The sequence below is a fragment of the Prionailurus bengalensis genome, chromosome D1 (assembly GCF_016509475.1).
Source record: "Prionailurus bengalensis isolate Pbe53 chromosome D1, Fcat_Pben_1.1_paternal_pri, whole genome shotgun sequence".
In the NCBI taxonomy this organism is placed as follows: domain Eukaryota; kingdom Metazoa; phylum Chordata; class Mammalia; order Carnivora; family Felidae; genus Prionailurus; species Prionailurus bengalensis.
Genome location: NC_057346.1, coordinates 74913191 through 74940638, shown reverse-complemented (window position 1 = coordinate 74940638; position 27448 = coordinate 74913191). Strand labels below are relative to the sequence as shown.

General features: G+C 37.7%; 1 protein-coding gene across 5 annotated transcripts in view; it reads left to right on the top strand.

The window, feature by feature from the left end:
• TSG101 (tumor susceptibility 101) overlaps positions 1-27448 on the top strand; it is a 57173-nt gene that overhangs the window by 5545 nt on the left and 24180 nt on the right. For 3 of the 5 annotated variants that reach the window (XM_043582380.1, XM_043582379.1, XM_043582383.1), the window contains exons 3-8: positions 1402-1467; positions 4066-4229; positions 10754-10880; positions 10972-10998; positions 15079-15145; positions 19755-19846. In XM_043582380.1, coding sequence (XP_043438315.1) covers positions 1402-1467; positions 4066-4229; positions 10754-10880; positions 10972-10998; positions 15079-15145; positions 19755-19846 — 543 coding nt within the window. The remainder of the gene's footprint in view (positions 1-1401; positions 1468-4065; positions 4230-10753; positions 10881-10971; positions 10999-15078; positions 15146-19754; positions 19847-27448) is intronic. The other 2 variants (XM_043582382.1, XM_043582381.1) reach the window with 1 other exon arrangement.

The following is a 27448-nucleotide window of genomic DNA, read 5'->3' as shown; positions in this document are numbered from 1 at the left end:
CCACTTTCTACTGAGATGAAATAAAATTGCAAGTTAAGTAAGAAATGACAATACCTAGAGTTGTTCTTTTTTTTTTTTTTTTCTTAAAAGGCCTTTTTTTCTTCACCAATCTTAATGTCATCTCTCCAACTCTGTGTCCTTATAAACCCCAAAAATGCCAGGGCCAAGGGAATACCCATGCTGCCTCCTGTCCATCATGAGGCTCTTGGCACCGAGGGCTCAGAGCTGAATTTTGTAGGTGAAACTGTCATTCTAAACTCCACTCACTCCAAGGGCTTTGAAAACATTAGGAGCCTGGTGACAAGAGGTGAGGGTTAACAGAGAGGCAGTCAGTCCTTAATTTTCCGAATAGCAAAGACATGAGCAGGAATTCCTCTCCCAAACCGAGGGCATGATTCTCCTTCCTGTCCACATACTGTACTGTTGTACTTAGATCTGGGAAAAGCCTCATATTACCAAAATTAGAGTTAATTTAAAAATGGCTTCCATAAGGGAAAAAAGTGACTGTGGCCAGAACTTTAAGTGTTTGGTTTTTACCGGATGCTGAAGAGTAAATATGCTTACCTAAACTGACAGAGACCCCAACATCACTCAGTAAATTTTATATAAGTTTGTATGGCTGGACCAAGTCTAAACCATTATTATCACCATGCTTTTAAAGTAGTTAAAGCCCTAAATTTAAATAAGGTGGTTTTTAGAAACGTACAAAATCAGGATAAATTATAGCACAGATTGTAATTGTCAATAGTAAGTAAAAGAACTGAGGTCAGCCTTGCAGTTCTGTGTCTTTGTACTGCACATTACAGCTTTTCCCCTGTGTGATACGGTGTTAATTCCAAATCCTTATGACAAATAATAGCAGTCCATGTAATATAAATTACGTGCCTTAATTATAATCAATTACAGAAAGAAAAACTTGCATGATAGGAGAAATGTTTGTATCAAAAGATGACTATATTTGAGAACTTTTTTTAATACTGTGTTTTGATACTACATTCAGATTGGGAATGACATTGAGTAGGGATAAACATCTGAGCAATCTAAAACTGAGTGATATTAGATTAACATTTAGTATGGTGTCAGTTGATAGTGTTTTTTAAGTAACTTCATAATCATATTAGTTGGGGACCCAGAGCTTATGTTGACCAGGACTGTAGCACTCACATTCATTTTTCCAAGTAATTCAAAGGATCTTTTCTTTACTCATTTAAAAACTGATCCCATTGAGTGAATCAACAAGGGATATTTTGTTGTTGGACAAAATGGATGATTAATGGACATTAACAAGTTCGCTCCTTTCAAGGGTAATCATGAATTTTAACCAGTGTTTCTGAAAGAATAACGTATATGGGAGTGTCTGTGAAGATGCTCATGATTGAATCATTATTCTTTTCCTTTCAGTTTTTAATGATGGCAGTTCCAGGGAACTAATGAACCTCACTGGAACAATTCCTGTGCCTTATAAAGGTAAGCATCTTAAGTAATTTATGTTTCCAGTATAGATGCATTGCGATTCACCTAGTAGGTTGCCAAAGAATTACAAGTAAATTAAACCTACTTTCTATGACTCTCATGATGATACAGATTTTTTTTTAGTTTTTTTAACGTTTATTTATTGAGAGACAGAGACAGAGCATGATCAGGGGAGAGGCAGAGAGAGGGGGAGACACAGAATCTGAAGCAGGCTCCAGGCTCTGAGCAGTCAGCACAGAGCCTGACACGGGGCTCGAACTCACGAACCGTGAGATCATGACCTGAACCACCCAGGTGCCCTGAGGGTAGAGATATTTTTAACTTTTTTTCTAATTGAACTTCATTTGGCAGCAGCACCTAATACTTTCACCTTTTCCCTCCGACTTCTTTATAAAGATATGTCAAGAAATAAATGCCTTGGTGCACTGGAAGATTTTGATGTTTCGTTGAATCAGAGAATCTTATAACTAGGAAGGATTTCTTTAAACAAAGATTTTATTCTTAAGTAACCTCTACGCCCAATGTAGGGGCTTGAATTCACAACCCCTGAGATGAAGAATCACGTGCTTTACCAACCAAGCCAGCCAGGTGCCCCTAGAAAGGGATTTTAGATGCTTTGTAGTTCAGCCTGCCATCCCATCCAGGCTTTTCCAACAGTGGGAAGCTGTATAGTATAGTGGTTAAGGTAGAGGCTTTAAAGTCAGGTCAGAGTGAGGTTTCACTTCTGTCTCTGTAATCCTGTCAGTTTTGTGATGTGTCAATGGACATCGTAACAATTGGATAATAGAACTAACTCAAAAAAACGAATTCATTGTGATAATGTGAAGGACTTAGCACAGAGCCTGGTATGTAATAAACCGATATCAAAAGTAGCTATTATTTATGGCTATAATGTTGGTGATAATGCTGATGATGGATAATTAAGTCTCTCTTAGCCAGTCTCTGCTGGAATACTTACAGTGATAAGGGAGCATTCAGTTTCATAAACGATTGTTCTGTTTTTGGACAGTTCTGTCCTTAATTATTCCTCGTGACTACCTAAGACCTGTGTCTCTGTAATATATCCATTGATTTTATATAGTACCTGTTGTGCATGAGGCATAGGGGATGGGGCTGTGGATACAAAGGTGAATAAAGGATGTGTCTTCTCGGGAAGAACTTACACAAGTAGGAGAAACAGAGGGAATAGTTATTTACAGTGTCCTGTAACTGCTGTATAATGATAAAATGTAAAGGTGCAATGAGATTACAGAGGAGAATAAGACCATGTGGGAGGATCATGGAGGAAATAAAATTTGAATTTGGTATAAAAGGATGAGTCAACCATTTATATCAGAATGGATGTTCCAGACAGAGAGAAAAAACACTTGAGCATTGGCATTGAATAAAGCAGCTATGATGAATTTAGGAAGGACTGAGTAAAATTCAAAATTATTGACTTTGCCCTCAGGAAGTAAACTTGGGTGGGAGAAATAGTCGTATGGTGGGGAGAGGGAGGCAGGAAACTATGGCATAATTAAAGATTATATGTATATATTTCATGTATATATGAATACATATTATATGAATATGAATGTATAATATATAAATATATATTAGAACATGTATGAAAAATATATAATCTAAACTACCTTTTCTCTTCCCTTACTGTCGTTCATATGGCATAGTTCCTAAGCCTAAGTAATTCTGTAGAATTCTTTATTGTCACAAAGCAGAGAATTCTGGGTAACTGAAATAAACTTATGTTTTATGTTAGGATATATTCTATTGGAGTTTTTTTTTTTTTTCCATTGTAGATGTAGTTTTGAGTAAAAAATAAATCCAAAGTCCCACAGCTGTCTGATTTAAGTGCAATTTATATGTATATATTCATGTGAAGTGAAACTGCTTCCAGAGGGGAAAAATGCATCTGAATTATGTTAGGTGATTCAAATGATTATTTGGGACATTGGGCTTTGAGCTTAGTAAGAAAAGGAGATGGCTTATGCTCAGTATGTTAACTGTTGTTCCTTTGAAACACTGTTCAGTTTGACTACACTGAGTCTAAGTCCTGAACTGAGAGAGATTCTGTTACCTAAAGCAAGAAACAGGGATGACATTGATTCTGAGTAACTGTCGCTGAAGATACCATAGGGACCGGTCAAGCTGTGGCCACCGATCAACATCTGTTTGGCAGTTTGTTTGGGTCTTATAGTCTGGCTTTTGGCAAGGGAGTTTCAAGTGTAGCTTCTTATGTCACTTTCTGATAGGACACCATAATCCGTAGTCTTCCTTTTATATCCCTTCCCAGTGAACCTTATGAACTGAAATGACAAGACTAAAGTTGCAAGGTTATCCATAAGATAACTTGCAAAGAATGTTTTTATAGCAGCAAGCAGACAGTGGCAGAGTAGTGATCAGTTAGCTCCTTAATCCTGCTGATGTATTTTACAAACTGAAAATTTGAGAAACACCTTAAACAGAACTTTGAAACATAAAATATTTGTTGTGATTTTCCTTCTAAGTGTTGCTTAGTCGTAGCTCTCTCTTGCTTACCTACTAAGCCATTATTAAAAAATAATAGAGTAATTGAAGTTTCTCTCTCTCTCTCAGGTAATATATATAATATTCCAATATGCCTGTGGCTGCTGGACACATACCCATATAATCCCCCTATCTGTTTTGTTAAACCTACTAGTTCAATGACTATTAAAACAGGAAAGCATGTTGATGCAAACGGGAAGATATATCTTCCTTATCTACATGAATGGAAACACGTAAGTATTAACAGTCTTCTGTGAATTTATTGCATTTTATCTATTTTGCTCCCTAGAATCTACTTTCTGTTAACACTCAAAGAGGATTCCCAAGAGGAGAGAGAAGTTCACATGAGATACCAATCACTGAGCTGGATGATTGGAAAAGGTTCTCCAAAAGCAATATATTTGTGTAGAGCTTGGTACTTTACAGAATATACATAGTCACTATTTTATTTGCTTGAGCTGAACCTTTAAGAATAGATGGGATTCACATAATGGGAAATGCATTTTAACAAGTAGTGTAGGTGGCATATATTTGTGAAACTGTTCAAATCTCATTACTCAGAGCATTCCTATCAAGTAGGAATAGTAGTACGAAACTTCTGTTTCTGTCTCTGCTGGTATAGCTCTGGCAGACCAATGTTACCATCAAAGACAACTAGAAAAGTCAGAGTACAGACATCTGTGGAAGGCTTTGGAGAACTGTTGTGGCAATCAGGATTTGAGGGGCCAAGATCCTATAGAGAAGGGAACTGCAAAGAGATGAACCAACCTTCTGCCAACTTACCCTTCGGGTGTTTACTGATTCTTGATAGAGGGTGAGAGACTAAGAATCTGGGTTGGGGGCGCTTAGCTCAGAGGGAAAGAAGCCTACAGAGTTTCTAGCAGTTTCACAGGGTTCAAAAGACGACAGTCTGCTAACATAGCTAGTACTTTAGGAGCCAAGATAATAGGAGAAGAGGAAGCTACAAAGAAGCAAACCAGATAATCTGAGTTGCCCCCTCAAGCGATAAGCTGAATTCCAAGCTTCAAAGGCAGGTTAAAAAGCTAAGCAGAAGCCTCTGAAAAACCTAGCCAAGTTTTCTGCAGTCCCAGGTTGAAGAGACACTAGGAGTTTGGAACCTTATCAAGGAGGAGGGGGGCACCTGGGTGGCTCAGTCACTTAAGCGTCCTACCCTTGGTATCGGTTCAGGTCATGATCTCACGGTTCCTAAGATCGAGCCCTGTGTTGGGCTCTGCACTGACAGCGTGGAGCCTGCTTGGGATTCTGTCTCTGTCCCTCTCTGCCCCTCCCCTGCTTGTGCACGCATGCTCTCGCTCTCTCTCTCTCAAAATAAATAAAAACTTTTTTTAAAAAGGAGGAGGGGTGTTGGGGCGCCTGGGTGGCGCAGTCGGTTAAGCGTCCGACTTCAGCCAGGTCACGATCTCGCGGTCCGTGAGTTCGAGCCCCGCGTCAGGCTCTGGGCTGATGGCTCGGAGCCTGGAGCCTGTTTCCGATTCTGTGTCTCCCTCTCTCTCTCTGCCCCTCCCCCGTTCATGCTCTGTCTCTCTCTGTCCCAAAAATAAATAAAAAACGTTGAAAAAAAAATTTTTTTTAAAAAAAGGAGGAGGGGTGTAAGTAAACATCCTAGGCTCTTAGATGATGTCACTGGAGGAACACACTCCAAGAGCCTTGAATCAGCTCAGTCTTGATTATATTAAGGTGATTCTCATAGTATCTGCCTGCCATAAGGTAAACCCTTCCTAGAGAAAGATAGTGTATAGAGCCTCTGTAATTTTTCAGTGTCCAGCATACAATTTAAAATTATCAAGCACGTCAAGAAAGAGGACAAAGAGGGGGAAAGAGACAAAGAGACAGTAGAAACTGGACACCACAACCCCCAGGAATTCCAGTTACCAGACACAGACTCGAAAATGATTGTGATTAATATGTTCAAGGTGGAGAATTATGTTAAAAAGGAACCAAGTGGAAATCTTAGACGTGGAAAAGAGAATAATACAAATTAAGAACTCAACACACAGATTTAGTAGCAGATTGGATTCAGCAGAATAGAGAAGTAATGAACTGATAAATGAATACTTTATATTTTTTAATGCTAATGACTTATGAATAAACCTTACAAAAGATTTACAAGTCCATTATGGAAAAAAATTTTAATTTTATTGAAAGACCTTAAAGAAAGAAGACTTAAAGGAGAGAGAACCTTATTCATGGTTCTTTACACTTTGGTCTTTGTCCTAATAGTTTTTGTTTCTTTGTATATTCGTTTGTTACTTTTGTAAACTTGATAAGCTGAATCTAAAATTTATATTGAGATGCAAAAGATTGAGCATAGCTAAGGCACTCTCCAAGAAGAATAAGGTAGAAGGGACTTGCCTTCCAGATGTCACAATGTATTATAAAACTAGTAATTAAGACAGGAGGTAAGACAAACTTTTCAGTAATGGAGCTGGGGCAGTTGGATTCCTATTCATAGAATACACAAAAATTTTAGGTAGATTGTGAAAAGCAAAAGGAAAAAAAACAGTATAGAAGATTACCTTCATGATCTTGCAGTAAGTTTTTTTTTTTTTTCCCTAAGTTTACTTTATTTATTTTGAGAGAGAGAGAGGGAGGAAGAGAATCCATGCTCAGCGTTGGAGCCTGACGCAGGGCTTCATCCCACAACCATGAGATCATGACCTGAGCCAAAATCAAGAGTCAGTTGCTTAAGCGACTGAGACACGCAGATACCCCTGTTTTTGTTTTTGTTTTTGTTTATAACAAGACGCAAAGCATTTACTAATGCTTTGGAAAGGAAAGAATAATAAGTTTTACCTTAAACTTATACAAATTGAGAACTTCTATTAAAGACACATTGAAAAGTATGAAAAAACTAACCACAAACTGGAAGAATATATCTGTAATACTTAATACCCTCAAAATAATGTAGAATAATACCATCCAGAATGTAAAAATAACTTGGGAATCATAAAAGAAAGAACCCAGTAGAAAAATAGGTAAAACTCTTTTTTTTTTTTAAAGACTTAATATTTTTTTAAGTTTATTTTGAGAGAGAGAGAGAGAGAGAGTGGGCGAGAGGGAGAGAGAATCCTAAGCAGGCTCGGAGCTGTCAGCTCAGAGCCAGATGTTGGGCTCAATCTCACGAACTGTGAGACCATGACCTGAGCCAAAATCTAGAGTCGGAAGTTTAACCAACCGAGCCACCCAGGGACCCTTAAATAAAACTGTTGAACAAGTACTTCACAAAAGAGAAATCCTCATTTCCAGTAAACATGGAAAGATGTTTAACCCTGCTAGTAGTGAGGGAAATATGTAAATTAAAATCACAATGAGATAACACTACATATCCATCAAATTTGTACTACCAATTGACAGTGCTAAAAGGGTATGGAGAAAGAGAATACCTCAGTGCCACCAGTGGGAGGTAAAACCAGTTTGGCATTACCTAGTAAAGTTGTGGCCACACACCCTATGACCTAGCAGTTCCACACGTAGGTATATGCCTCAGCACTTTGACATCATAGGTTGGTTAATTCTTTATTGTGGAAGGGCTATCCTGTCCGTTGTAAAATGCAGGATCTCTGGCCTTTACCCACGAGATGCCGATAGCATAATGCCCAGTCATGACGACCAAAATGTCTCTTGGCATTTCTGAAGATCCCCCAGGAGGCAAATCTATCACCCCCAGTTGAGAACCGCTGCACAAGAGTAACCCTGTACATACGTACTAAGAAATACAGCAAGAATCGCTATAGCCTACATTCCCGAAGATTGGATGCAACTTTGCTGACCATTAAGAATAGGAAAAGGAATAAGGAAGTTGTATTTTTACTACTGTATACACCAATGAAAACGAGTTAAATATAGCTATACTCTTTAAGAGGAATGTATCTTACAAACATTAAACAAAAGCAACAAATCTCAATAGATACACAGCTTTTGGTTAAATTTGTATGAAGTTCAAAAACAGGCCAGTTTAAACTTTAGGAAATCATTCATAAGGTAGTACATTTAAAGTAAAACAAAAGGAATGATTATCCACTAAATCAGAGAAGTGGTTTACCTCTTGAGTAGATAGAGGGGATGCAGACTGGAGCTCCTAAATTACTGTCAGTCTTCTATTTCTTAACATGGATAATGGCTCCCAGGCATTTTCTTTATTATTACTCTTTAAAGTTACACATGTCATACATTCTGTATGTATGACAGATTTCACAAATCTCACAGAAAAGGCACAACGATGGCTAACTTTATGGTATTCGGGGCTATACCATGAAGTATCCTGATTGTTAGCTAAGGACTTTGTCCTTCAGTAGACAGTTGGGAGTCATTTTTTAGACTTGAACAAGAGTAGTGTATTAGAAGCAATGAATATTAGGTATAATGTCTGATGAAGTGTACCAGATGAATACATTGATTTGCTCTCTAATAGTCACTAACTGCTTTAAAATGTAAATCCCAAACTGCTAAGAGGCTTAATACTGTAGAAGTTTCTTGCCCACGGTATAGTCCACTGAGAGTGTTCCTCATGGCAAGCAGCTTTCCTCTACTTGGTGCCAGGGACAGAGGCTCTTCCCAGTTTGTGGTACCACCATCTTCCAGGATGTAGGAGTCCCCTGCGTTAAGGAAGACAAGCATTGAGAGAGTGGTAAAGGAACAACTCCCTTCTTATCCACCTTGGCTTAGAAGTTGTCACTTCTGCTTATGGTCCATTGATAAAACCCACTTGCAAGAAGGGCTGGAGTATATGGTCCCTGCCCAAACAGTTGATTCTCAGCAACAGCTCTCTATTATGGAAGAAGGAGCTTGAACTTTCATAGAAAATTCCCAGTGCTAAGTAAGTAAAACTGGAGGCCGCTTGGGAGGCTGCTGCAATAATCTAGCATGACAGAACATAAAGTGGGGCTGCTGTCATTCAGCTTGGTCTTCCTATTGAAATTGCTTATTGATCCTAATCCTGAATATGTATCCTGTACTACTTAGAATGTAAAATCTGACCTTTTTATTGCTTGCTGGAAAAACAAGTAAAAGGGGGTTTCAAGAAGAGAGGCATTTTACATGCAGGAGTTTCAGTGGGAAAGCAATTTTTTAAAGGTGTGGTCTATTTCAGTTGGTCCTTAGGCTGCAGTATTCCTACTTTTTTCATATCCTGTATCATTCTGAATTAGTCATTCTGAAATAGTTTGAATTCATGACCTCTTGCTTTGCATTATGCCAGGAAGCTGATATTAAAGATTAATTTTTCTTCCTTCAAAGAATTTTGTGTGAGATTAATGGTATGATAAAGAATTAAAATAAAACTAGGTCTGGCAAAACTGGTCATGAAAATACATGAACAAAGTACTGATTCATACTACAAGTGGATGAACTTTGAAAATCTTACACTAAGCGAAAGATGTCAGATATAAACGGTCACATACTGTGTGATTGCATTTATATGAAATGTGCGGAATAGGCAAATCCATTGACAGAAAATAGATTAATGGTTGCCAAGGGCTGTGGGTGGGGGTTTGGGGGGGATGGGAAGTGACTACTAATGGGTACGGGTTTCTTTGGGGGTGATGAAAATCTTCTGGAATTAGTGATAATGGAAAAAAACACTGAACTATGTGTACTTTAGAAGGTAAATTTTATGGTATGCAAATTATATCTCAATTTTTAAAACGTATGAAGTTATGATTTAGGCTGGGAGTTTTGTTGAACCAAATAATTAACAGGAGAAAAAAAGTGTCCTCTGTAGCCACGCTGCCTCAGCCAGGTACGATCCTAGCCCATGCCCCTCCGTGCTACACATACTGCACATGCTTACCCCCAGTCTCAGCTTTTACATTTACAGACAAAAGGTATGGGAATAGTGGGAGTTGGCAAGTTTTCACAAGAAGCTTTCCGTAGTGTTATTGTCATTGTCTGTAAGTTAGGGGAAAATCAAACGCAAGAGATGAGTTTGGTGCTTTGGAAAGTTAAAAATTGTTAGTGAACACTTCTATTAGGAGAAGAGAAGGTGTGAAGATGACGATTAGCTGATCGAGACGATTAAGTAATCCTTCCGAACCTGATGAACTAGTGAATGAAGTATATGAGATGAGATGTATGCAAAATATAACAAGGGGTGAAAATGGAACCATCAAATAAGCTGCCCTGAACAACTTTGCCTAGCCTAGTTTATCTTCTAATAGTGGTCGATAGATACTTGAGAGAAAAATTTAGCAACCTTTTGGAAAAACAAGCATTTTTGGAAGGAAAGATTCTGTAACAATTTGTATCTTTTGTACAGTGATCTAGTGATTTTAAGGCAGAGCATACCTATAATTTTAGAGTTCATAATACTGTCTAATGAAAATTAGTCTCGGAACATGTTTCCAAGGTAGCATTGTTATCTTTTAAAGGCCTTAAATATTATTTGTGACTAGCGTTTACATTCATCCTGAATTGGTACCAGAAAACTTAATTTGTCCATAGGAAATATAATAAGTTTTAGTTAGCTGTACAGAGTCAAATGAACACTACTGTCTGAATTTTGCATTATACTGCTTTGGCTAGTGTCATTTTTATATACATGAAGGAACAGCTTTGCTACACATAAGTGATAAGTGAAAATCACCTAGCTTTATTAAGTTAATTCAGTAGAATTTTCATGTTTGGGGTCCTACAAAAAAAGTTACCAAGCTCAGTTGAAAACAAGTAAGAAATGGCCATTCTTCTCCTTTTTGCCAAAAAGTAAGTCTGTAGCTGACTTAAATTTGTTTTCTGTTTTTAGCCACAGTCAGACTTGTTGGGGCTTATTCAGGTCATGATTGTGGTGTTTGGAGATGAACCTCCAGTCTTCTCTCGTCCTACTATTTCGGCATCTTATCCATCATACCAGGCAACAGGGCCACCAAATAGTAAGTAGAATTAAGATTTGATTTTTAAATTTGTAAAAACAAAACAGAAAACTTTGTAAAAAAAAATTTTTTTAATGACTTCACTTTTTAGCTTACCCATTTAGTGGATTTTTTGGAGGTATTCTGAGGCCGCACATCTGCATGTACAGATTGCCACCAAAGACTGGCATTTGGGCTTTCGTTTGTGGGTAGAAATCTAACTATGGGTGTGCTGGATTCCAGAATGGAGGAGAAAGAATGCTGGAATAGAGCTAGAATTGTTAATTATGCATGCCATGGAATAGCCTTATAGGATCGGTTTGGAAACAGATACAAGTTCCAAGGGAGTCTGACCTTTCCTCTGCGACTGTAGAATCAGTGTTGTAGATAAGAATCAATTACAGAATTAACTAAATGATCCACATTCTGCTATTCTGGCTATTACACAACTGGACAGCTAGCTCTCAGCCTTCTTCTCTTTAGTACAGCCAATTCTTGATTTTACCTGGTGTGGAGAAAGTGGGAGCATGAGATTAGTACTCTCCCCTAATTAGTGGACTATATCTCTATTATATCTTTTTTTTAAGTAATTCTTATTAATACTTTCAAATCACCCTAGAATAATTGAGAGTTGGTTGTACTTATTTGTTTTGACTTTTAGTATTGATTTCATTGTGTTTTGAGCTGTGATTTTTTTTTTTTTAACAAATTTTAAGGTTATAATTAAGCAAACTTAAGTTAGATTGTGTGAACTTTCATTCTTCTCATACTGGGAATTATCCTCTTTTTAGTCCATTCTGTCTTGAGGACCATCTTAATGCACTAGCCTAATGGGATTCTAACAGAAAGAATTTCTGAACCCATTTTCTTTTCCTTCCCTGCCTTTGCAGATTAAGTTCGGTTTTAGATATTAGTAGTTCTTTTACTGAAAGTTGTAGTGTGATTCTTTTGTGCCAGAAATTTGTTTTCATCTTAATAAATTCAGTTGACTCTAGTACCTGAGATTAGACACTCTTGCTCATTTAAGTTTCAAATAGCAAATACTTCCTAGTTTGTCATTCATGTATATTTGCTCAAATAACATAGCTAGTGACCACTTAAGATAACCTTTTCAGAAGTTTAGGTAGTGTTCTAATTTCCTAAGTTTCTTCCAGTTTTATTTATATTGACATTGGAAATGCAGCATTCCAGAAAGAGACCACACTAAAGAGATTATTATTGCAGTTCAGTTTTGCACTCACTGTATCACATTAAAAATCTAGAGCTGATGTAAATAAATTACTAGAAGAGACCAATTTATTGTCCATTGATTCCAGTTTTAATACTTTGTTTACATTTAAACAATATCAATTATTAGCTATGACTGTAAAGAGATGAAGGTCTAAATTCACCCACACACACCAAAGAATAACCCAGAAATTTGGATATATACTTAAATATTATCTTCTAGTTCAGAAATTGTATACTTCTGTTATTATTACTGAGAACATTTTTGATCTCCTGTTTTAGGATGACTTTGAGCTAGGTATGAGTCACATTAAAACATGTTATGGCCAAAACTCGTTTTTTGGACAACTAACAGTGATAGTCAACATTTACAGAGTTGTTAACTATAACTGTATACTCTTAACTGTACAGCTAAGCACTTTGTATTCATTCTTCTTTAATCCCTCTAATAACTCCGTACATTATGTGTATTTGTATTCCATTTTATTCTGGCTGCGAATTTACTTTACCTCATTATCTTCTTCCATGACACTCTTGGATTCAAATAACATTTGTTGTTTCTAAGAATCAAAATTTGAAGGAATTAGTAAGCTTTTCAGAACTTAGAAAAGGAAAATTGCTTATGATTATGCGGAATTGCTTTTAACCATGAGGTGATGGTTTATGTGTACAAGAGAAACTAGCATGGGGGTCAGTAATTGACTATGTGTGTTGCTGACACTTAATAAAAGCCTCATGTTTTCATGTTCTTAAAGATCAGCTGTGCTCAGGGTGCCTGGGTGGCTGAATCAGTTAAGTGTCTGACTCTTGATTTTGGCTCAGGTCACGGTCTCACAGTTCGTGAGTTTGAACCCCACATCAGGCTCTGTGCTGACAGTTCAGAGCCTGCTTGGGATCTCTCTCTCCTCTTTCCTTTCTCCCTCCCCGACTCTCATGTGTATGCATGCACACGTGCTCTCTCTTTCTCTCTTTCTCAAAATAAGTAAATAAACTTAAAAAAACAAAACAAGGGCGCCTGGGTGGCTCAGTCGGTTAAGCGGCCGACTTCGGCTCAGGTCCTTGATCTTGCGGTCCGTGAGTTCGAGCCCCGCGTCGGGCTCTGTGCTGACAGCTCAGAGCCTGGAGCCTGTTTCAGATTCTGTGTCTCCCTCTCTCTGACCCTCCCCCGTTCATGCTCTGTCTCTCTCTGTCTCAAAAATAAATAAACGTTAAAAACAAAATTTAAAACAAAACAAAACAAAACTGTGTTTTGCCCAGGAAGAAAAAATGTCTTATGGAATCCAGCAACTGAGACATTTTGCGAGGTACATTTCCCTTTCTGAAATAGCATTGAACATCACCATCCTAGCTTCATTATACTTAAGAAGAAATTTACCTGTGATATCTATAGTTCATTCTAACAGGAAGACTATGAACACTGATACTTGTAGGTATATACTCAGCAACTCTGGTAAAGATTTCTAAGGCCCTTGGTCAGAGTCCAGCATACTTCTCCCAGCCACTTAACATTCTGTGCTTAAAAAGTTCATTTCTTGTGGCACCTGGGTGGTTCAGTTGGACACACACACATACACATATATGGCGCGCTGTACTTCTCCTGTCATAGTACTTATCACTCTATTATTCTTGCTTTTCTCTCCCACTAGACCATAAGCAACTTGAAGCCAGGAATTCTTTGTTTTTCATCAAATTCCTGGTGCCGGTCACATAGAGGGCACTAGAATATTTATGATTGGATTAAGAGCTAATTCACCATTGTATTCAGTGTGAAAAATTTCACTGAGGATAAATTGATTCTCAGACAAGTCATTTCCAATTAAGGCCGAAACTAATTTTTTCTTCATCTATGTTGATTAGTCTCCTGGCACCACTAACTAGTTCTAGGTCTTTAGTGTTGTCTTTAAAAAACATGTAAATCAGGGGCTCCTGGGTGGCTCAGTTGGTTGAGCATCCAGCTTCGGCTCAGGTCATGATCTCACAGTTCGTGAGTTCAAGCCCTGCGTTGGGCTCTGTGCCGACAGTTCAGAGCCTGGAGCCTGCTTCCAATTCTGTTGTCTCCCTCTCTCTCTGCCCCTTCCCCACTCGCGCTCTGTATCTCTCTGTGTCTCAAAAATAAATTAAAAAAAAAAAACATTAAAAAATATATAAATCAGGGCACCTGGGTGGCTCAGTCAGTTGAGCATCCAACTCTTGGTTTTGGCTCAGGTCATGATCTCACAGTTCCTGGTTGAGCTCCAAGTCTGGCTTTGCACTGACAGCACAGAGCTTGGGATTCTTTCTCTCCCTCTCTCTCTCTCTCTCTCTCTGCCCTTCCCCTGCTCGTGTGCTCGCTCTCGTTCATGCTCTCTGTCAAAAATGAATAAGTAAACTTTATATATATACACCATTCCTTAAACTTGCTAGATTTGAACTTTCCCCTGGTATTTCCAAGCTTTTGTTTTGTTTTTAACCAGTCTAGCTGAATATAAGTTTTTAAGTTTCATAAAGGACTTCTTGTAGTTAATTTGAACTGTTTGAGAGTTCTCAGTCAAACCAACAAAACCAGCTGTGCAAATTGGTCAACATAGTCTTAACAAGAAATATGAAAATATTTCTTAGATATAATAAAAAGGTCACTTTATAAGAAGCTGACCTTGGACCAGATGAGGGCAGAAATACCTTCCTCTAAATTCCAGTTGAACAAGCTACTGTCTCAGGAGAGTGTCGAGAGCTGAGCAGGTTGACCTGTTTGTCAGTTATTCCTTGTTGGGATTGTCATGTGTAAGGTCATAACTCATATTTAATGCTTTGAGAATTATGTGGTTTGAAGATACTTACTGCTTGCAGTAAGGAACTAATATGGATGGAGTGTTTGTTTTGTTTTGGTGCTGAGATTTGGATTCTTTACCTGTGTGAAATTTTGCAGTGGTTTGACAGTGATGTATGTCTTATTTGATAGCCTATGTATCCAGGACTATGCAAATTATTTTAAAATGTCAAAAATTATTTTTAGCTTCCTATATACCAGGCATGCCAAGTGGAATCTCTGCATATCCATCTGGATATCCTCCCAACCCCAGGTAATGAAAAATTAATCTTTTGAATAATTATATTAGAAATTCTGTTAGTTCTAGAATCAAAATAATGGGTGCTAGCATAGGGCACCAAAGTAGACTTAGTTTCAGTTTAATGGAAGGTAAAATGGTTTATTGATGAAATGTTATCGTATGTATATAGGTCAGGATTTTTTTCAATTCTAGATAAGTGCAGCTCCAATCTGTTTACATAGAAGGAAGGCGTGGGATAATGATAATGATTTTGATTGGCTTTGGACCTTGAAATCCTTGCTTGCTACTTCCCTTTTAAGAACTTTATATATTTAGTGTAGATAGCTGAAAGGTTAATGGAATACTAATTCTAATGAATTCAACTAAGGAGAAAAATACTTTAATACCCTATTAAAAAAAAAAAAACACCTTCCCTTTTTTGTAAATTACAGGGAATGAATTAATGGTTTACATGATAGGGTCAGTCTTGTCCCCAGGCATTTATTTATTTAATTCATAGACTACATGTACTACCAACCTTTATTTTCCATTTGATGATAACCTAACTCAGGTAAGTTAAATTAATACATCAGTCTTATGAGTAAGACACACTAGAAAATCAATGAGAAATAATTATTAACCCATGGTTCACATGTGTACTTGTTTCAGTGGTAATCTAGGAATACATTCCAAAGGTGGTCTTTGGGCTGACTTAAAATGCAAGACTGGCATATACTGGTGCCCAGATGAGATTTCTAGCCACTTTATTAACAAGAAATTTTTAACCCTGCTTAACGCTTTAGCTTCATATAACCCTCACAGATAAATGTAGCGAGCTTTCCTGGCTACCTATATATGATATAGGTACATATAAAATATACAGGATTTTATAAGTGAAATTTGGCAGTCTCATTTATTTCTGGGTCTTTCTTAATTTCAGAGACTTGCTTTATAAGATAGTAAGCATTCTGTTACATTAGAGATGTAAACAGAGACTAGATGAACATCTGTCAGGGGCAATAACGATTCCTATGATTGTAATATATAAACAGGCTATAAGTTTTAGATTTCTTGAGGCCTTTAATTTTCCGATTTACTTCTAGAAATTGGATCTTCTTGTCTGAAGCCTTGAAATTACAAGGCTTTACAATTAATAGTTGCTAATAAGAAAGAACTTTGGACCTGAGGAAATGGTTGTTGGAAGTACAGTAAGAAAGTGGGCTTCTGAACAATAAAGCCATTTCAAAGAAACTCATAGATAAAAATGAAGGTGGAAAATATTACAAAACTGTAAATCTTACTCAGGTAACTATAAAAGTGTCTTTTGTGAGGTTATTTGTAAGAAGTCCTTTTTTAAGTTGTTGTTTTTTGTTTTTTGTTTTTAAATGTTTGTTTATTTTTGAGAGAGGAAGAGAGAATCTCAAGCAGGCTCTGTGCTGCCCCAGCACAGAGCCCAATGCAGGGCTCTAGGTCAGCAACTGTGAGATCATGACCTGAGCTGAAATCAAAAGCTGAATCTTAACCAACTGTGCCACCCAGACACCCAAGAAGTTCCTTTTTGAGACAGCTATTTTTCAGAAATTTGATGGGTCTTTTCCTTTGAAATGTAACTTTTAATCTCAAATTATAAATAATATGCTAATGAGTCATTAAGGGTAACTATATTCAAATTGCCATCTGTTTCTTTCTGTATATAAAAGGTTTCGGCCGAAGAACTTCAGAACCTCTTTCTCTTCTCCCTTTGTCCTAAAGGAGAATTAATAAATCAGTGACTCAAGAAGAATCTTTATCTAAAAACAGTGAATATGAGTCTTTATTCTTGCTATAGAAAGTTGGACTAGATGATCTCTAAGTTCTCTTCCAAATCTTAAGATCCTTTGAAAGTTTAATTTAGCACCTGCAGCATGTATACAAGGCATAAAAGGTATGTCAAGAATAGTTGTTCCAGTTTGGGTATGTGTACTAGCAAGCATGTAATAAGATATTAGGAACCAGTTCCTGGTATCAGAAAAGACAGAAAATGGTAAGTGCTGCGATAAATAGAACTTCACATCTGCTTCAGAAGTGGGAGGTCAGCAATAGCTTCATAAATGAGAGAACTGATTCATGAGGAGGACCTTACAGAAGGAGATTCAGGGGCGCCTGGGTGGCTCAGTTGGTTACATATCCAACTCTTGTTTTCATCTCAGGTCACGATCTCATAGTTCATGAGATCAAGCCACACGTCAGGCTTTGCACAGACAGCACAGAGCCTGCTTGGGATTCTCTTTCTCTGCCCTCCACCTGCTCTCAAAATAAATAAACATTAAAAAAAAAAAAAAAAAGGAAATTTGGTATTTCCGAATACCAAAGCAAAGAGCAGCAAAAAGTTACAACATTTTACAACTTAGGGGATACTTACCAATTCTTAAGTCCAACCCACTCATTTTATGTAAGCAAAAGTGTGATAGCTCCCCCAGATCCCAGGAAAGAATAGGGAAACACTGTATGTAGTGTGGCTGGAGAATATAGGGTTATGAGTAAAGGAATTAAAGAGAATAAAGGTACAACCTTCATAGATGTTACAGATCTCCCGAAACCTTCCCTGATCTCTGATAGTGATTTTCCATTCTACATCTCTTGAATTTTTACTTAGCATTTGTTGTTTCCTTGATCCAATCAGGACTGAGGAAGAAATGGATTCATATCTTAGCACCTACACAAGCACTTAGAAACAGTGCCTTAAGTATAATAAAAAGTAAAATTTGAAGGAGTATGTCAAGAGAAAGCAACATTAGATGTTGGAAAATTCTTTTTAAATACTTAGTTTAAAAAAGGCTCTTTAAAGGTTTGGAAAAGATTTGCTGCCTAAAGCAACTAGTTTAATAATGCACAAAGATAGAAAATAGTACTATTCAACTAATTCTTTACTCAAGAAAAATTATTAACCCTGAACATAGAGAATAACCATGAAGAAAAAAAATGGAACAAACTAAGGGACAAGGGAATTCTTGGAAGCTAATACCTGTAGACCTAGAAAAGTTTTATACCAAGTTACTGAAAAATTCAGCAGTAATCACAGATTGTCTTTAAAAAGGTGCAAAATGGGAGTAAGCGCAGAAGAAAACATATTTATCCCAGTTTTTTTTTTAATGTTTATTCATTTATTTATTTTAAGAAAGAGACAGCACCCATACATGTGAGCAGGGAGGTGGGGAGGAGAGAGAGAGAGAAAGAGAAAGAGAAAGAGAAAGAGAAAGAGAAAGAAAGAATGAATCCCAAGCAGGCTCCATACTGTCAGCACAGAGCCCGATGCCAGGCTCCACCTCACAAACGATGAGATCACGACCCGAGCTGAAACCTAAGAGTCACTTAACTGACTGAGCCACCCACCCAGGCACTGCTATCCCAGTTTTCAAAACTGTAGATTAAGAAATGTAAGATTGGCACCATTTCCTTGCACCATGGTAGCAGGGCTACTAAAGACTAGAAATAAAAGTACCATTCACTAGCCTTTGGCATGTATCTGCTAAGAACATAAATGCTTCATTTTTTTCTTCTTTGATTTTGGTTTTTATACTGATAGATAGTATTGTGATTACACTGAATCTTGAACACACTGTACAAAATGTTTTTCTTGGGGACAAGTTACAAAGTGTGAGCTGGTAGAATCTTTGAGCCACTACATTAAAAGGGGATTACTGACTCCAAACTCAGAGCTCTTGCTCCTGAACTGGCTGTTTTTAATCAGTAATTTTAATGGACTTGTAAAAGGCATATTGATCAGAATTGCAAATGTCATAGATCTGGTGACTAATCACAATTCGTTATCAAACTAACAGGTAGCTAGTAGTCATCTTGTTTTACTTTTCTTCTCCATCGTAAGTGAAACACTAGCAAACTAGTGAACATTCAGAGGAGAGTGATTAGACCTAAAAATCGTGTCCTGTGAAGAATGGTTGAAGGAATTTAAAAGATCACCCAAAGAAGAGAAGACAAGACAGAGGGGGAAATGTTGGAAGTCTCCTGCTATTCAAGTGGTTTTCCAGAATGCAAATTTAGGACCATTAGTTGGAAGTGACATCAAAATGGTATTTAGTGTTGAGTAGAAAAGTATGACCATTTGTCAGATGATCGTTTGTTAATGATATTTATAAAACAGTGTTGGATAAAAGATTGGAGGAGAATACTTCTAAGGAAAGTTCCTTCTCTGATACAAATACATGAGTGACACAAACTATCCATAGAGTGAGAAGAAAATTTTTAAAATTTTAAAGAGAATTTTCAGATCAGATATTCACAAAGCTTATCAATGAACCACAGGCAAATATATATATATATATATATATATATATATATATATTTGTTGCTTCCAGTTCTGATACCATTGAACTGCCCTTAGAAATACTCTAGTTGCTTTCTGCTCCTGTGAAGATGACCCTCAAATAACCAGGGCCAAGCAAGAGTATTTTAACCATTTACTTAGGAGTAAATCCAGTGTCATTAATGGAATTTCTATACCACTTTGCTTGAGAAGACACTCGTAACTCTAAAAGTCATTAACTGATAAAACATGTCAAACTTAACTTCCTGAATGGGATTCTTAAAGATACTCTAGTATCTTTGTCATATTAACGTTTAATGTTTTTTGCTCTCTTTTTAGTGGCTACCCAGGCTGTCCTTACCCACCTGGTGGTCCGTATCCTGCCACAGCGAGTTCTCAGTATCCTTCCCAGCCTCCAGTGGCCACTGTTGGTAAGTACTCTTCAAAACTGTATTTCTCCCATAAGGAAAGTCAGAGTCTCCTGTTGTGAAAAGTGTGTTTCACTTTTCCATGTGAAATATTAGAATACTCTTTCTTGTTGCAGGAAAAACTCTTAATGGTCAATGTCCTATAATCCAGAACTTGAAGTAGGTGGTTGATCTATCGTTATATAAATGAGCCTTCTATCCAGGCATAAAAATAAATCTGATTGACTCTTTTCACTCTTTGCTGTGGGTCACATATTTTCTTTCATGAACTTTGCGTGTGTTGAACTATTAACAGATACGGTACTTAGATTTCCCTAGCCTGGATATATGTGAAAACAGATGAGCATCTTTTGGAGAAGAAAGTCAGTGGACTAATTGGCTCCTTTATGAAGTTTATCAGAGCATGTACTATCGGCCATACTTGCTTTGTGCCAGGGTCTCTAGGTTTACCTCATATCAATGATGTCCTTTTATCAGAGAGTGGTTACAGTTGTCTCAACTCTGATTTACCTAAGTGTTTTGAAACTTTGAGGAGAGAAAATAACAAAATGAGGTGCTTCTGGCCTAGGACTTGACCCTGAATAGAATCTGTTCTTTGGACACTTTGGATCTGTTGTTAAGATTCTCATCCTTGAAAGTAATCATGTAATAATTCACACCTTGAGAAAGAGTTCTTTGAATCCATCTATGAAGGGGTAGATGTGCCTTTAGGATGTATGTCGTTAACCTTTCCTGTATTCAAATGGAAATCCATGTCCACTTTCCAAATGGAAAGTTTTGCGTTATGTATATGACGTAATGTCTCTATTTTAAAAGATGCCGACAAAAAGAACAAGCCTCATATGTACAACTCCTTTTGGTATTTCCAACACAAAGAACTACATAAATCTTAAGTATTAGGAACTTTTTTCCCTTGACACACATGATGTATACTTTGTTTTCCATGGTTTCTTTTTGAGACTGGACAAGTTTATCTTGTCATTTGTCCTATATCCCACTTGGATACCTTTACTCCTATTCCTAACAGAACATTAAGCTACTTTGCAAGGGCTCGTTTCAGAATGTTTTGGTAGAGTTGTTAACTGATTGTAATAATGGCCAATATAAGCTTTGGCCATCCTAGTGCTGGAGAGTCAGTTATGTGTGATTTCTGACCAGCCCGGTTAGCTTCAGTGTCCCCCTCCCCTGTGATATGATTGCATGTGTTAGATCTCACAGCCATGTTTCAAATACCCCAGCAGGCTAGCTTAGAGTTTTTCTCCTTTAAAATCTTATCAGTTAGTAGCATAAAGCCATTGGGTATATCCTAACTTACTGGTCGCACTTCGCAGCATTTCCTTTACATTGTTACATTGCCATAGGACTTCAGTTTCTACTTCACAGAGGGGTATGTTAGGGCCCAAATCAGATTTAACTTTGGACTATTTTTAAAGCAGAACATGCAAATACTGTTATTAGTTTTAGCCGTAGCTATTCAGTGTCTGCTAACCAAACTTTATTTTTATAATGGATTTTACATTTACAAAACAAAAAGAATTTCCACAAAACCTCAAAGCCATAGTTCCCGAGGACTCTTTCCATTGTCTAGACTCTGTTGAAAAGTTACTTAACGTCACACTGAATTTGTTACATACTTTGGTAGTCAGTGGGTAATGAAGGAAGAAACCTGTTTACATAGCAAAAAAGAAAAAGAAAAAAAAATCTAAGCGGTAATACGTATTGATACTTAGCACAAAGATTTTATTTTTATTTATTACTGGCAGAGTTAAGATTGGACTCTGTCCATGATACTGATACATGATATAAGATACATGTGTATAAGATAGATATTATACAAGATCCTGTATATAGGACATATCCAAGTGGGATATAGGACAAATGACCCATACAAGATCCCTAAAAAATGATGGGTAGGAGCACTAGGTGAGGCATTAGGTGGTGTCTTCCCCCCTACCCCACGCCAGCCCCCCCCCCCCCCCACCAGCCACTCTGTCCCTGTCCAATGCACGGAGGCTTAAAAGTTTGGCACTCCCTCAATCCTAGTCTCAGCAGTGTGAAAGTTCTCTTTGGAGTTTGTTTCAGGAGGCTATGTAGATGATTATAGTTGATTTACAATTTTGAATACTAGACTTTAGACCCTTTAACATACATATAGTATCATTTTTAGTTTATTATAGTTTAATAATAGCAACATTGGAGAATGAGTGCTTATCTCCACCGTTATTTTTTGTTTCTTGTCAGTCATCTTTTGGGAAAATGATAGCTGGAGCTGTTATTAAACAAGATGCTTAGGAAAATATGTTAAGTATTCAATTGATGATACTCATCACATTCACCCTGATGCCTTTAATATATGAATACCCTTATATGTGAAATAATTTTGGACAAACTATTATACGTTTGCAAGGTCCAAAGTAGCACACCTACGCAGTCTTATGTAATTCATGTAATTTTGTCTAAAATAACTAAAAGTATGTCCTTAATTATTGGGTTATCATATGCTATGTGTGACACAACAGGAGGCAATCTGGCCTCCATTCTTTACTAGAAAATTATGAATGGTACCCCTAAAGTTAAAGCCAATACCTACTCTAGAATTTCTTTTGGAAATCTTCCTTAATGCTGTATTATCTCAGCATCAGAATTTAGTCATATCCTTTTAAGATTTTGTTCCTAAACTCAATCATAAACAAGGATCAGAAACATTTAGTTTGGTAGGGTACTGTTAAAAGACATTTCAGAAGCTGGTTTTGTGTTTGTTAAGTCTTGTTTTAAAATGTTAGGAGCAGAGGGGCACCTGGGTGGTTCAGTCAGTTAAGCGCCCTACTCTTGGTTTCGCTCAGGTCATTATCTCATGGTTGGTGAATTCGAGCCCCACATCAGGCTTTGTGCTGACAGCACGAAGCCTGCTTGGGATTCTCTTGCTCCCTCTCTCTGCCCCTCCCCTGCTCATTCATTCATTCATTCTCTCTCTCTCTCTCTCTCTCAAAATAAACATTAAGACTATATATATTTTTTAATGTTAGCAGAAAATCGTGTAAATGCTGCAGCAGAATTATTTCTACATTTTTCCATTTGTTGTTGGTCCGTATTTAATAAAGAGAAACAAAAACTTGAAGGAAAACAAGCTTCCTATTGAGTAACATTCCTTTGAGGATTGAGACTAGTAAACATGACAAGGTTTTCTTGACTGTCTTGTCTAATACTGGTCTTCCCTCTCTCGTCATCCTGGATTCATGAGTTCAGCATACAAAAATTGACCTTCCTGAATATGGCACCCGCTCAATGTGGGCATACTGGTTCACGCTTGTGTGTGGCTTTGGGCACCTCTCCTCCACAGTCTTTCAAGACTGCCTTTGGGAAGACCTGCCTTGTCTTCAGGGTAAAGTAGCATTTTCTTCCCTTGTGGGCAGTCAGTGAGGGCTTGCCAAGGGGCTTGCTGTGCTAAATGTTTAAAATCTTTTCTGCTGCAGAAATCCAAAATAATAATAAATTGTGAAAGCTTTAAAAAAAAGGCCTTTATCTAAATTGATACTGGATTTTAACTTTTTTTTTTTTTTTTTTTGGTATATGAAGGGTATGAGTAGCCGATTCGTTTGGCTTCCTGGGGTTATTTCCATAGGATACTTCTAACATTGTAGGTTTTTAAATTGTTCTCTTTCACAAAATAATCTGAAGGAATGACTTTGATTCTGACCCATCTTTTTTAAGGATGGAATTTTACCGTCCTTCAAATTAACTGGCCTTTGTGCTCACGCCTGCTAGTAACGCCTCTCGGTTTTTATGATCATCGAATGATTGGGTAGCACCGTGTCTTTTTGTAGTAGCTGCTGCTTTGGCGTCCTACTTTAATGAGGCTCATACCTACTCACCTCTATTTTTGAAAACTTGAATTTTTATGTAAACTAACGTAAACTTTTCTTTGCGGTGTGTTTTTTCAAGAAGTGTAAACGGATGGTTTTCCTTAAGTACACTTTTTTCTTACTGTGGTTACAGAGACTTTCTAGAGCTTAAATAAAGAGTAATGATCTGACGGTGTTTAAAAGATAAATTGAGGTGCACCAGAGTGGCTCAGTCGGTTAAGCGTCCGACTCTGATTTCGGCTCAGGTCATGATCTCACGGTTCGTGAGATGGCTTCTCGTGTCAGACTGTGTGCTAACATCATGGAGCCTGCTTGGGATTCTCATTCTCTCTCTCCCTCTCTCCCTCCCTCTCTCTCCCTCCCTCCCTCCCTCTCTCTCTCTCTCTCTCTCTCCCCCTCCCCTGCTTGCTCACACTCTTTCTCTCCCAAAATAAATATTTTTTAAAAAAAGATAAATTGAGGTTCCCTGATTTCTTTGGAAGAAAAGTTCCATAACCCACACAGAGGCTGGCAGTAGTATTAGAAGCTTACATATTCAAAGACTATAAATAAAAGCCTTTGTAAGCAGCTTAATGAATTTGCCAGGTGTGCACTTACTAGCATGAATCAGAATGCCTTTATCCATATAGTTATTTGAATGTTCTTCCTATGTCAGAGATTGACCTATTTTTGTGTGTTTTTATTATAAAAGGAAATAATGGGACTTGATCGAGTGATCCAAATGGGCTTGATCCGGTTTCTGAGCAGATAGTAAAGTACCGTTCGGGATTGCTTAGGCTCCATAGTTTGATCTGTAGCACAGATGCCAAACCAAAGACCATTGTGTGGACTGAGTAACATCCTGAAGTAAAAATGCTGTGCAGGTGATTCACTTTTGCTGGTTAGAGTTCAGAAAAGTTTACTGTGTTTAGTTATAAATAAGTCAGAGAAGGACAAATACCATATGATGTTGCTTACAATGCTTTTTACTTATTTTTGAGAGAGAGAGAGTGAGTGGCAGAGGGGCAGACAGAGAGAGGGAGACACAGAATCTGAAGCAGGTTCCAGGCTCTGAGCTGTCAGCACAGAGCCCGATGCAGGCCTGGAACTCCCGAGCCGTGAGATCATGACCTGAGCCGAAGTCGGATGTTCAACCGACTGAGCCACCCAGGCACCCCTATGTGATGTTGCTTATTTGTGAAATCTTAAAAATAAATAAGCCAAGCAATAGATAAGCCAGCCAGGCTCACAGATCTAGGGAACAGGAGAGGGGTGGTTGCCAGAGGGCAGCAGTTGGAGAAAGAGAGAAGGGGATGTACTGTTTTTGTTTTTAAATAAATTGAATGTGTTTAAAGTTTACTGTTCAGTTATCTTGTACTTTACTTTGGGATTGCCCTGGATTCTCTAATATAAATGATCTTTTTGAGTTACAGGAAACAGTGATCATTTAGTAAGTACTGTTAGGAGGTAAATAAAACTGATTAAGTGTTTAAAGATAGTTTTAAATCAAGTAGTCTGTACTAGTGCACTTTGAAGATACTAGCCTAAATTATTTGTTGAATTATCAGATCTATCGAGTAGCATATTGGTTTCCTAATAGTAGAAAAAAAAATTTTTTTTAATTATGTTGTAATTCCTAAGGATTAGGTTCAATAATTGAATCCTACCTGACATTTAAATGAAGTTTTACTTACAGCTGTTTCCCAAAATCGTTGTTACCTTTTCAATTGCTGCTAATCTGGAATTGTAGAAGGGCACTTCTGAAACCTGACTCTGCATGGGTAAAGGTCACTGCGTGGGGACTTGATGCATGGCGTTTGCCACAATCTCTGTTTAACCCAAGGCTTATTAGAGCAGGTACAAAGAAAATTAAAATTTCTCTTAAGACATTTGAGGAAAAAAATTTTGGTTTGAAAAGTGGTCAAGCAGAAGAGAATCTGTCATCAAGTCTCTTTTCTTATTTGTTTAAACAATCCCTTAAAGTGTCAAGGTGCATCGAATTTTGAACTTTAATAGATTTTCTTCTTTGGCATTCATATTTCAGATCTTAATTACAGTTCTCTTCTTTTTAGGAAGTAGGTGGATTTAAATGTTTAAATATACTGTATGTAAGGTCTGTGTGTGGTAGAGGAAAGGAGGAGGTCTAATCTTGGCATTTCCACCCGCCTCGGGTGAACTGTGACCTTTATTGAAAGCAGGCACCTGCTGCCTCAGCTTGGCTGCCATTTTGAGTGCTCGTGGCTTCAGCTAGAGACTTACTTGGGTGGCCTTATTTGGTGCTGTATGGTAACATTTGTTCTCGTGTATTTATAAGAGAAACAACATAAATTCCAGAATTTAAATGTGTATTTTTAAAAAGAAATTTTAAAACTTCACATCAGTGTAAGTCGGTCCATTTTAGTGTAATTTAACAAAATTTGATGTGTTTGTGTGTGAAAAACCCTGGCTAGTTACAAAATAAGACCCTTAATCCTTTATTACTTCAGATAACTTCTACATAGATGAATGGAACACTAAGTGCTACATATGATTGGCCACATCGCTCTACCGCCTTGAAGGGACATGTGTTGGAAGGGGTGTTGAAAAGCAAACAATAGAGTAAAATATTTCACACTGCACATTTTAACACTCACTGCTTCCATTCACTCAAATAATTTTGGCTGAGCAGCTACCACAATTCAATGCTGAGCCTGTCAGAAGTCAAATTCTTTCAAGATACTGTTCCTCTCCCCAGTGGGGCAGCCAAATTTTTACCAGGAAATACTGCCAGAATTCAATCTCTCTGACTTGCTTTGATCTGCCATTTTTGCCAGGGTGGTGAAAACCAATTTATGGTTTTGGTTTCTCACAACAAATTGAAAAGGTTAGAAAAAATGCTAATTGCAGTTAAATCTGAAAAATAAGTTATTGAAACAACTTCATACAGGGTGGAATAAACATGTTTCTGTAACAACCTACCTCTGAGTTTCTGACCTAGTCTCTATTGCAACAAAAACAGAAACTCCAGAGTATAGGAATCCCCAATTCCTGGTTTGTAACAGGTGGTGGCCCAGCCCAGATTTAGGTTAGCACGTGCCTCCTTTTCCAGAGATCTACACTGCCCTTCCCATCTTGAAATTCCAGTTTCAGGAAGTTTTTAAAATATACCTTTCTCTTTTTTGTACTCTGGGGTATTTTTAAAGTGCATAGTATGTTCTTAAACTGATAGAGTAAGAAGTATTGGGAATTAATTATGGCAAATAGGGGGAAGATCATGAGTGGAGGTTAGTCTTTTTTTCTTTTTAATCTTTATTTTTGAGAGCGAGGGAGACAGAGTGCAAGTAGGGGACGAACAGAGAGAGAGGGAGACACAGAATCCGAAGCAGGCTCCATCCAGTCTCTGAGCTGTCAGCACAGAGCCCGACACGGGGCTCGAACCCACGAGCCACAAGTTCATGACCTGAGCTGAAGTTGGATGCTTAACCGACTGAGCCACCCAGGTGCACCTAGGGGGGGTTAGTCTTAACCATATTTAACGGTAGAAGGTGGGATCTGATATTTAAGAACATTAAACTGTTTTTGTTAGTTAGAATGACTTGAGAGTTTGTTAATGAAAGAGGTAGGGCTGGCTATGGAAAAAAGCAGAATCATCCAGCAGGGAAGTAAGGAGAGCACGTGCAAGGCCTTCAGGAAGTTTGCCTTTCATAGGTTGTGATCAGTATAATTTAAGTGTTGTAACAAATGTAGACCATAATTTGGGGGATGAGGTTGGGACATGGTGACA